The 12,272-nt window shown below is 41.3% G+C and overlaps 1 protein-coding gene across 4 annotated transcripts in view; it reads left to right on the top strand.

Annotated features, from left to right (window-relative positions):
• PRDM5 (PR/SET domain 5) overlaps positions 1-12,272 on the top strand; it is a 146,244-nt gene that overhangs the window by 83,892 nt on the left and 50,080 nt on the right. For all 4 annotated transcript variants that reach the window (XM_067549263.1, XM_067549255.1, XM_067549248.1 and 1 more), the window contains one exon: positions 4,152-4,245. In XM_067549263.1, coding sequence (XP_067405364.1) covers positions 4,152-4,245 — 94 coding nt within the window. The remainder of the gene's footprint in view (positions 1-4,151; positions 4,246-12,272) is intronic.

The raw sequence follows: 12,272 nt of genomic DNA, 5'->3' as shown, positions 1-12,272 counted from the left end.
GACATCATTACAGGAGTCTACATTTTGAAAATGGCTTCTAAATTTGTGGGCACAATCATGTTTCTCCTCAAAAGACAGAGTTTGTGGTTGCAAACGCAGCTGCTTTGTGTGCAGATCTGAGAGGTGTCAGTCAGCTCAGCTTGCACCCATGCAGATGTTTGAAGTAATTCTATATTTTATCGGTGTGATTAACAGTACTGAAAACTGTAGGTACAAATTTTACAGCATTGATGTCTGATGGAAGATATTTCTCATAATTTGCATATAACAAATTTTGTTTTAAAAGCAAATCAAATTCATTATTTGACAAATATAAATACTACTGTCAAACTGAGGTCTGTCGATGATTTTATTTGTGAAACATAGGTCTGATTATGCAGGGGAAAATGCTGAAGGGTCTGTATAAATAAATACCAGACTTTAAACTTATTCCTAAAAATATTTGGGTTTTGTAATTAAAAACTAGATAAGTAGTTTTTTATTTTAAAAAAACTACAAGTACCTAGCCCTTATGCATTTGATCTGTTACATTTATTCTTTATTGTAACTGCTACTATTTTGTGCTGCTGTTATAAGTAGGACTGGCCATGTATTTGAGCAACCAGGAACCCCTGTGGAAGTTATGTATTGCTTCAGGAAATCCTGTGATTTTGCTTGTTTGGAATGAATTAGTAGTTGTCTATCTGGAATCCCCCAATGTTGCCATAAAAGATGCATAAAACTTCTAAATAACCTTATCCTAATCAAGATGGATTTAACATTCATATCCTTAGCGTCATGGAGTGAAAAGTGTGTGTCTGTTGAATTTTGAAACTGTATCCCATTTTCTTTAGCTTCAACTACAGTATAATGCATACCATATGAGTTAAGGTATTACAGAAGAATAAAGAATGTATAACTTTATAATGGCTGAAATTTTTCAATCAAAATGCGAAATAATTTCCTGACCTGTGAAGAATTAAATGCATAGATTTAAAAACTGAATTTGTCAGTGGGATGAATGGTTTGGTAATCTTATCTCTGCTATCCCATTTGAAGTGCAGTCAGTAGTCCTTAGGGAAGAATGTTAATGTTTTCAACCAAATCCCCAGAGAAGGATAGACACCTGATAAATCTTTATTCAGAAAAGAAGGCTGGAGGTACTTTTGAGATGGGAGTTTCCCAGTGTTGAGTTTATTTGTGAGGTAACATGGTGATTCTCACATTGTAGCTGTTAGCTACTGTTAGGTAGAATCCCTTTTAATTCCAACAACTTTCACAACATACATTCAGATGTTTCAGCCTTTCATTGTTGGAAGAGAATCAGTTTTTGAGTTAATTGAATGTTTTCTGCTTTTTCATAATTAATATTTTGAGGTTAGCTTTTATTTTTGTATTGAGAACATTTTTGTCAAGATAATCCTGACTACTGCTATCACTGAGTAAGGAAACACACATTTAGACACAAGTACAGTCAAAGTAACTTCAAATGACTGTGATTGTTACCCTCAATAATCGGTAAATAAATAAACAAGGGCCAGATTTTGATGTCTTACTGTCTTTGAAAAGTACCTTCCACAATAAATAGTCACATTCCGTAAATATGCTTGCTTGTGGAATAAATTGCTGTTCAATCTAAATCAATCTATGCTGTCAATTTGGCCCTAAACATTCCATGTTACTGAAAAGAGAGCATCTTCTCCAGGTTAGTTAGATATACTGTTAGGCCCCAGGTAAGGAAAACATCCATATTAAAGTTAAGCATGTGAAGCACATGCTTAAGTGCTTTCCTGAATTAGGGCTTTAGAGCGGTATGTGAAAATCTGCAAGAACCCATGCCCACAGTTTTCACTGCAAAGTGGTCCTTCTGTTTTCTTTATGTTCAGGGTGGTAGTTTTGTCCCTTCAGAATAGTTGTGCAGTATGCCAGTATGGCATTCTATCCATAAAAGAGCAAATTATGCAAGGTACTGAGCATCTCCTGTAAAATTCTGAATGTTGTTAGTTCCCACTGAAGTCAGTGAAAGTTGCAAAGGCTCAGCACGTCGCTCAAGATTGGTTTTTATAGCTGATAGGTAAAGGTATTGGCTAGTAAGTACAATCTTAACTCTTTGATACTACTATGGTTCTGTGCTGATGCATTTGCTAAACTGAGCTGTGTCAACAGTATATATCTCACTAAGGCTTTTAATAAGGAAAGTAAACATGGACGTTGAATTTTTAATTGCAGGAATAGAATTATGAGGAGGGAAGGGACTTCAAGAAAGTCATCTGTTTTATATCTCCGTGTATGACTGATAATGAAGTTTATAGTCTTAATTAGATTGTCAGTTATACTGAGTTTTCAAGAAGACAAGTTAGTGTTTGCAAGGTAAAACATATCTGATAATACAATACAGAAAAGTTGACATTAAAGAAATTTGCTGCTCCTTCAAATAATAATGAAAGCAGAGTTTTCACAGGAGAAGAGTCTGCTCTTCTGTTATCCATAGGGAATTTAGTGTACATACACACACCCTTTTGACTTACCTGAACTAATATTTTTCTTATTTATACAATAAAAATATTAACTTTTTTATCTAGGTAAACTGGAATATAGCTGTTAGGAGTAGGAAGCACAATCTGAAAACATAACTGCATGCAAAAATAACTCCAAATAACTATAATTTCTTGTCTACAGTATTGCCGAAGCATGGGAATCTGATGGAAATTTCAGATTTGATTTCTGAATTAATGTATGTATGTCACTGAAATCAATTTAGGTGACGTATATGATGGTAGAGCTAATCTTTTTACACAAAATGTGTACAAAATTAAGGGTCCCCCGTTTTTAAGCCAGCTGATAGTGGGCCAATCAATTTTGAGTATTCAAAAGTTAGATTACAATTTTTGTATGAAAAGTATGCTGAATAAAAAATAGTTAACTGTGGTCTAACCTCAAAAGATGTTGCTAAATATCCAACAGTTAGGGTGGTTATCCTAACTTTTATGTTCATGAAAGTCTCTCAAGAAAGTCTGAGTTTTATAAGATCTCCAGCATTGTGTTGTTTGGCTCAAACTGGAAATACCACGAGAACGCAGTCTTTCACATCATGAGTTGTATTGCAAATGGAGATGCATATGAAAATAATTGTGTAGAATTTGAAATTGTGCCCACAGTTTTTCATACTTGGTTTATATCAATTCTTGCCTGGCCGCAAACTTTTTCTCTTCCAATAGCTGACAGTTAACACAAACATACCCTGAAATATATACTTGAGTAGGTCCATATCAAAATACTGTATACACAAAAATATTTTACAGAAATTTCCATAAATGGCTGAATCTAATATGTAATATGCATTAAATGTATAGGGTCCAATCTAACAACCTATGTGTATTGAATTAGAATTTTGTATGTTGTAGGACTGTTCATGTTAGTTGAGTTATACTTAAACTCTATTCCAAACGATGTTACAATTAGATCTCATTATTATAAGCCAGTTGGAACCAGAAATTGTGTGTCACTAATCTCCCCACACCCTTTCTCCAAATGAAATTTCATAACATCAATTTCAGTTCTTTTTCCTAGAGAAAAAATAATCTGCAGGCCCAATCAAACTCTTTCTATTCTATTTTGCAATAAAATGAGACTAGACAGAAATGTAATCTTTTAAGCAATGGGCTCATTTTATTGAGGTTAGAGGTGCCTTGAAGAAATCAAGTCACTGTTTCCTCTTTTGTACTGGAAGTAGTCTTTCGCATTGAAAAATAGGTACTTTCCCTCCCTCCCCCTCTCTTATCATGAGTATTTGCAAAATCACATAAAGATGAATCAAACTCTTATAAACAAAGCTATTTAACTCAATGAAATTAGTTAGATTTGATAAACAGGTTTATTTTACAATCAATAATGAGACTAGTTTAGAAACTTCAAATATTTTGTGGACTAAAAGGATATCTATGATTAATTCTTTAGAATCTCTGCCTGATGGTGTGGAATCAAATATTTAACGACTGTGGAAGGAAATAAGCTTGGGGAAAAAAAGTATAATAGAAGGAAAAAAAGAAAAGAAATATTGTCAATGTCAAGTATATTTATTCTTCCATGGAGCCTAATTCTTTAAAGCTATGCAAAATCTTCCTTTCTTTTTGACCTTTTTTTCTCCCCCCCCCCCTCCCTCACCCATCTAGACACACACTGGGGAAAAGGAGAAAATTTGCCCGTATTGTGGACAGAAGTTTGCAAGCAACGGAACATTAAGAGTCCATATTCGGAGTCATACAGGTACACTAGCTTTATGTGATATAGAGAACTTCATTCTCTAGACATAACTATATTACAAAAATATTTCTAGCAATCTAACTACTATTTTACGCACAGGGTGACTTAATACAGCTTTTGAGATTTTTAGTGCTCTTTTGCCTGTTTAACTTGAAGATCCACAGCTACCATGCTTCAAACATAACAATTATATTTTAAAAAAATTCAATTAGACTATGTGATAACCCATCAATTTGTCTATGAAAGAAATTTTCTTACTAATCAGCCTGCCATTCTGGCCTGATTAATTTAGAGCCAAATCCTGCTACCCCTGCTTGTGTAATTCCACATGACTTCATTGGAGCTATGACAATTTGTACCACTTGGGGATTGCCCCAGTGACTTGAATGGAATAACTCACATAAATAAGCAAGCAGGATATGGCCTTTAGTGTTTTGAGATATCACCATAGTTACCATGGTGAGGAGTAGTTTACTATCAAATATGGGACTGATGCATCACTGGTTGACTAGAAATTGATTACATATAAATAAGATTTTGTTTTATTATTTTCACCTTCGGAAACAAAAATGGATTCTATAAATACATCACCATGGTAGTACTTCCCACAAGAACCAGAAATCACAACATGTAGAGTTAGAGACACATCACAGATACCTGGATATTAGTGTGAGATACAAGTTCGGTGAGGAAATACATTTTAGTGGGCCAATTTCTGGGACAAGTTGGCAGGAGACTGGCTTGTGGGCAATCATTCCTAGTGGTTGGAGCAGGAATCAGGCCTAGGGTTGGAGTCTGAATGCCTAAGGCCAAGGCTAATTTAGAGTCAGATACGGGGACTGAAGCCAAAGGTCAAAACTGAGGTAAAAGTCTAAATGCCAGTGCTAAGGGTTGAGATGGAGTTAGAACCAAGAACCTAGGGGCAAAACTGGATTACCTGGAGTCAAAGCAGGTAGGCGCAGGGCTGGTTCTAAGGTAGAAGCAAAGCTGGGAAAAGACTGGAACAGGGTTGGGTGCAGGGCAGGGTCTAGCCCGGAGCAGTGCAGGAGTAAGCGGAAACATGGGTTGGAGTGAGTTGAGCACAGGGAGGCAGACAATCCGCAGGGGTGTCCAATATGCAGCTGCTGGGCTTAAGAGCAAGCCACCTGACTGCTTTAGCCAATCAGGTGGTTCTGCTGTGGCCCAGTTGCACTGGTTTGCTGCCTGACAACTGAGCAGGCACAGCTGCAGGCCTTCATTTCTTACAGTGCCCCCTCTTTTGAAGGTGCCTCCCAGTGGCCCTGGGGCCTGGTTTCTCAGAGTAGATTTGGTGAAAAATTTGCACCAGATCTGTGGCTTGGATATTTACCACTGGTTCCCAGGATCATTCACCACGGCCATAACTGTCCCAGTGTGTAGTTTCCCTCTAACCTGTGACAAGTCCAGGATCTGTTGAACCAAGTTCTTTTCCTGGCCCTGGACAACGATAGGCAGGAGCTACAGAGTGGAATGGGATGGGAAACGTGTACTTAGTAAAGGGCTTTAGGAGGGAGGTGTGGAACAAGGGATGGATCCTGAGGAATTTAGATATTAGCAACTTGAATGCCACCAGGTTTATTCATTCCAGAATCCTAAATGGTCCAGATACTAGTGATCTAAGTTAGCTGATGGGCAAATTGATCTAAGATTCCACACGGACAGCCAAATTTTGTCCCCGACAGCAAAATCAGGGGTGGCTTTGGCAGTGTCATACTTCTACAGCTCCTTGGCAAGCACTAGATGTTCCTTCGGTTCTAGATGTACTTGGCTGATGGGGGCAGTCCGGTCTGCGACAATGGGAACCAGAGATCCCACAGACATGTCTGAGTGAAACCTGTGGTTGGAGAAAAAAGTTTGAGAGGTGGAAACATGGGTGGCATTATTATATGTAAATTCCACATGGGGAAGCAGGGAAACGCAATCCTATTGATAATAGTTCATGAAAGAGTGAAGATATTGCTGAAGGACCTGCTTAGCTCACTCTGTTTGTTAGTGTGTGGGTGATAAGCAGATGAGAGGAGGGTTCTGTGCCCAGAAGTCTTAGAAACTGCCCCCAGAAACAGGCAATGAACTGAGAGCCTTGATCTGACAATGCCAGTTGGCAGACCATAGTAATGAAAAATGTTCCCCAGGAAAAGATGAGTGGTCTCTGAAGCACTGGAGATAGCAGGGCATGGGACAAAGAGTTCCATTTTGATAAAAAGGCCCACCACCTCAAAAATCCCTGTATGCACATAGGAGCATGGCAGCTCTATGCTAAAGTACATGGATATGGAGTGGCAGAGGTTGGAGAAGACCGAGTGGCCTTATGCACAGGCATTTTATCTGGGTGCAGAGGTCACAGGATTTTATGTACTACTTGACAGAGGTACACAGGCCTGGCCACCAAAATATCCTTGAAACCAAGTTCCAAGACTTGAAATAACTGAAGTGGCCAGTGAGTTGCATATATTGGCAAACTTGGGTAACAGGGAATGGATGGAAGATATCAGGTTGGGTAACAGGGAATGGATGGAAGATACCAGGTTATCTATTGTCCCATAAAGAAAGTTGAATGCCTTGAGGACTGTGGAGGGAGTTTTCCTGCCAAGCCCATGATACTCATTTTTTCGGGACAGAGCATTGGACTTTGTTTCTATCTCCTGAGCGATAGGTGACCACAAAATCAAACCGGGCAAAGTAGTGGGACTACCACATCTGACATTAAGATGTTTCGTCCGGAGGTATTCCAGGTTCTGACAGATAACAAAAACCTGGAAGGAGTACCTAGCCGTATCCAGTAGATGACGCCATTCTGCAAATGCTGCTTTGGTGGCTAACAGTTGTTTGCCCCATATATTGTGGTTTTTCTCTGCCTGGGTTAATCTTACATGAATAAAAAGTGCAGGTCTTGGTTGACTTTCATGGGCTGAGTTGTGGTGTCAAAACTGACAGTAGACGAGCTGGAGTCAAAGTGACTGGCAGGGCCCAGAAGTCTAAGCACTGCTCTTGGCAGCACTCCATCAAACAGTCATCAATCTTGATGCATAATTTGATGAAATCATCCAGGCTGGGTAAGGCCTCACATATACTGTGTCATTCAAACCATATTATTATTTTTGGTGTGTATAGAAACATGGGGAAAAACAACTCAATCATATTGGAGGATTTCAGTTACCACAGACTACAGATTCAATTCAAGTAATTGGCAGGTAGCTGAAAGTTTTAGTGATATTTTGAGTCCACCATAAAAGGATGTAGGTTTCAGTTTGACATGCAAAGTTACTGTTAACAAATAAACTTCCTGTGACCTTCTGTTCACTTCTGCATAAGCAAATTTGGGTTGCAGGAAGATGACAGCATGTGTATGTATGTTTTGCGTTTAATAAGAGTCTTAATCACTTCCCTCCATCATGTCTATCTGTTAAAATCTGTTCTCTTGTTTTGTGATCAAGTTTACAGTTCTAAATGCATCCAGTGCAGGATATGGGTAATTTCAATAATCATGTAGCTAGACAAAAGTCTTCTACTGACTGGCTAAAAGGATTAAATTAATTTATATCCTTCTTCGAATGCTTGCTCATGTCCATTCCATGTCAGGTGTGTGTGCGCGCCACATGCACTGGTGCCAGAGATTTTTTCCTCACTGGTATTACAGGGCAGGCTCTAGCACCCTCTGCAATGGCATGCATATGCACTGGTATGAGGTGCTATGACCCCCTCCTCCCCAGTTCCTTCTTACCACCAGTGCTGGAATGTCCTTGTCTCGGCAAGCCTTCTATGAGTGGTTTCATCTGTAGATTTAGAGTACATAGTTTGTTAGCTAAGTTAATTAGTTAGAATTAAAAGTTCGATGTAGTTAGTCCTGCAGTGACATAGCCCAAGGGATGGGGCATGCCCCAATCCTTGGGTTTCAAACCATGTGCTTCATGTAAGAAGCCTATGCCCATAAACGATCCTCACCAGAGCTGCTTAAAGTACCTGGGTGAGACCCATGTTCGAGATAAGTGCAGGATCCGCAGAAACTTCAGACCCCACACTAAAAAGGACTGGGACATCAAGTTGAGAGCACTCCAAATGGAGTCCACTTGGACTCCGCCTCCAGCCCAACGGTATCAACTCGAAGTTCCCTGGCAGCACCGACTTCATCCTGGCACCGATCACCATCACTGGTGCTGAAGAAGTGGCCTCAAGAAACTGCATGCCATAAAAGGGCACTCCCCGGCCCCTAAGAAGGACAAAAAGGGAGCAGGGGATGAGCTGAGACTCTTGCTGGGCCGCTCATCTTTCCCGGAACTCAGGTTGGCTACGGCCTCACACATCAGAGCTTCCAGTCCTCCCTGAGACCTACCTCCTACTCCTGGCAGCAGTAGGAGTACCCGACACCTTGTGGTGCCATCCATGCCTGAGGCCTTTCAAGCAGCCAAGAACTTGCTCTGGCTCCCTGTTCCACCCACTCCTCAGGAGGAGAGACCTCCGCGCTGAGACCCTGTGCTGGGGCAGTTGGCCAAGGCTGTGCCCAGAGGCAAGCCAAAGATGGGGGCCCGCACAGATCCCTGATGCTTCAACACCACTCTCCAACCCTTCGTTGTCATCGATGCCCTAGCAGCAGTCACCAGGACTCTGTTACTGGTCCCCTCACCTACGCCGACAGCCAGACCCTTGGTACCAATCCCTGGAGCCCTGATGCAGCTTGCTAGGGTTCCGGCACTGATCCCTGGAACCGTGGCAGTGGTCTCCAGAGTGCTGCTACTGGTCTCCAGAGTATCATCATCAATTCCTAGATGCTCAGCACTAATCGACAAAGTCCCGGCACCACTCCCCAGTACTGGGACACTGCACCTACTGGTGCACTAAAGACGTCGAGATGAAGTCAGCATCACCATGATCCCCAGAAGATGACCCCTCAGATTCAGAGGTGGAGGAGATCACTTTGCCCAGAGTCAAATGAACCCAGCCACAGCTGCAGGTTTCACCCTAGGCTTACCACCACTGTTACAATGGCCCGGACCAGATACCGTTTCATAGAATCATAGAATATTAGAGTTGGAAGGGACCTCAGAGGTCATCTAGTCCAACCCCCTGCTCAAAGCAGGACTAACCTCAGCTATATCATCCCAGCCAGGGCTTTGTCAAGCCTCAGCTTAAAAACCTCTGAAGATGGAGATTCCACCACCTCCCTAGGTAACCCATTCCAGTGCTTCACCACCCTCCTAGTGAAAAACTTTTTCTCAATGTCCAACCTAGACCTCCCCCACTGCAACTTGAGACCGTTGCTCCTTGTTCTGTCATCTGCCACCACTGAGAACAGCCTAGCCCCATCCTCCCTGGAACCCCCTTTCAGGTAGTTAAAGGCCGCTATCAAATCCCCTCTCATTCTTCTCTTTTGCAGACTAAACAAGCCCAGTTTCCTTTGCCTCTCCTCATAAGTCCTGTGCTCCAGCCCCCTAATCATTTTTGTTGCCCTCCGCTGTACTCTCTCCAACTTGTCCTCATCCTTTTTGTAGTGGGGGGCCCAAAACTGGACACAATATTCTAAATGCGGCCTTACCAATGCTGAATAGAGAGGAATAATCACTTCCCGTGACCTGCTGGCAATGCCCCTCCTAATGCAGCCCAATATGCTATTAGCCTTCTTGACAACCAGGGCACACTGCTGACTCATATCCAGCTTTTTATCCACTGTTACCCCCAGGTCCTTTTCTGCAGAACTGCTGCCTAGCTCGTCGGTCCCCAGACTATAGCTGTGCATGGGATTCTTCCTTCCTAAGTGGAGGACTCTGCACTTTTCTTTGTTGAATCTCATTAGATTTCCTTTGGCCCAATCCTCCAGTTTGTTTAGGTTCTTCTGTATCCTATCCCTACCTTCCAGGGTATCTACCACTCCCCCCAGCTTAGTGTCATCCGCAAACTTGCTGAGGGTGCAGTCTATCCCATCTTCCAGATCATTAATGAAGATGTTGAACAAAACCGGCCCCAGGACCGACCCCTGGGGAACTCAGCTTGTGACCGGTTGCCAGCTAGACATGGAGCCATTGATTACTACTCGTTGAGCCCTATGCTCTAGCCAGTTCTCTATCCATTTTATAGTCCATTCATCCAACCCATACTTCTTTAATTTGCTGATAAGAATACTGTGAGAGACAGTATCAAAAGCTTTGCTAAAGTCAAGGTATATCACATCCACCACCTTCCCTACATCCACAGAGCCAGTCACCTCATCATAGAAAGCAATCAGGTTGGTCAGGTTTCATTCTATTCTAGAGTACTTACTCCACTTGAAACATCAAGGCCTGTCGTTATCATCAGTCAAAGTACACCTGGCGGCCATCTCGGCTTTTCACTTGCATATCCAGGACAGATTGGTCTTCTTTCATGAGATGACGGACAGATTCCTGAAAGACGTGGAAAGGCTCTTTCCATAAATCAGAGACCAGTTCTCCCATGGGACCTCAGCTTAGTTTTGTTCATGCTCACTGGGCCTCCTTTTGAGCCCATGGTGTCCTATTCGGTTCTTCACTTGTCGTGGAAAGTTGCCTTTCTGGTAGCAATTACATCGGCAAGGCGAGTCTCCGAAATCAAGACTCTCACATCAGAACCCCCCTATACTGTGTTTTACAAAGATAAAGTTCATCTGCGCCCTCCCCCCGCATTTCAACCAACGGTGGTATTGCAGTTTCATGTCAAACAGGCATCTTCCTGCCAGTCTTTTTTCCAAAGTCTTACAGCTCTAGGGAGGAGAGACACCTGCACACCTTGGATGTCAGGCAAGCGCTGGCTTTCTACATCGAAAGAACTAAACTCTCCTGAAAATCTATGCTGCTCTTTATTGTGGTCGCCAAGCAAATGAAGAGTTTGTCAGTCTCATCACAGAGGATTTTCTCCTGGATCACCACCTGCATTCGAACTTGTTACGAGGAGGTAAAGGTTGTGCCTCCTGTCACTCTGATAGCCAATTCAACAAGAGCACAAGCTTTGTCACTGGCTTTCGTAGCGCAGGTTCCAATACAGGACATTTGTACGGCTGCAACTTGGTCTTCTGTTCATACCATCACCCAACAGGCCTGGGATGATACAGGCTTTGGCACAGTAATATTGCAATCTGCACATTTGTGAACTCCTGGCCCATCTCCAGAGGTACTGCTTGTGAATCATCTTTTCATTTTCATCAATTTTTCATTCTGCAGGAATTTTTAATATTTCAACTTTTCCAATCAATTTGGGGGTGAAAACAAATATTGAAATATCAGAGTTTCCTGTGGGATGGAAATTCCATTTTTTGATTAGCTCTCCTGATTATAGTGCTAATATTAAATTAATTGCATTCTATCTATCTGTCTGTCTACCTACCTATGTACACACACACTGTTACCACTTCTTTGCATAAGTAGAATTATCGTCTATTGCTGCCAATCCAGTACGCTTCACGAGCACAGTATACATTTTTAAAAGATTATGAACTCTTTAGGTGCAGGGATTGTGTTACTGTACATTTTTACAGCATCTAGCATATTGCAGTCCCAGCCTAACTGGTGTTTTTGGGTGCTTTCACAATGTAGATAATTAAATATAAGCTCTAGTAAGAAAATGAGCATGATGTATGTTGTTTTTATGCCTAATTTTTATATCATAATAGCATTATAAAGCACCTAAGATCTCACATAGTTTATAGCACAACTATCCTCCCTTATAAAAAATTCTGTACATCTACAAATCAATGTAGGGCTTGCTGCTTTATGTTTCTTGATCACCATACGTTGCTATACTAGCACAGCGTCAGATTTTCTTCAACATACTCTATTTAAGTACAAAACTGTTTTAATTTGCTTCCACCACATATTCTTTAGGGAAGGGTTGGCTGATTATTACTTCTGTTTGTCCTTTTTTGGAATACGGCTGTCCTTTTCTCTGGACTGTCAACTTTGTCTTCAAGATTTTTTTTAAATTAAAAATATTTTTTCTCTCTCACATTGCCATCCACAAGGAAGGCTTTCACCTTTTAATTTTCTTTTATCTTTGAATATTGGATATGA

The sequence above is a fragment of the Emydura macquarii genome, unplaced genomic scaffold (assembly GCF_026122565.2).
Source record: "Emydura macquarii macquarii isolate MOO-44397 ecotype Brisbane River unplaced genomic scaffold, CSIRO-AGI_Emac_v2 contig_267, whole genome shotgun sequence".
NCBI classification, from domain to species: Eukaryota; Metazoa; Chordata; order Testudines; family Chelidae; genus Emydura; species Emydura macquarii.
The sequence above is the reverse complement of the archived record's forward strand: the minus strand, read 5'-3'. Positions and strand labels throughout refer to the sequence as shown.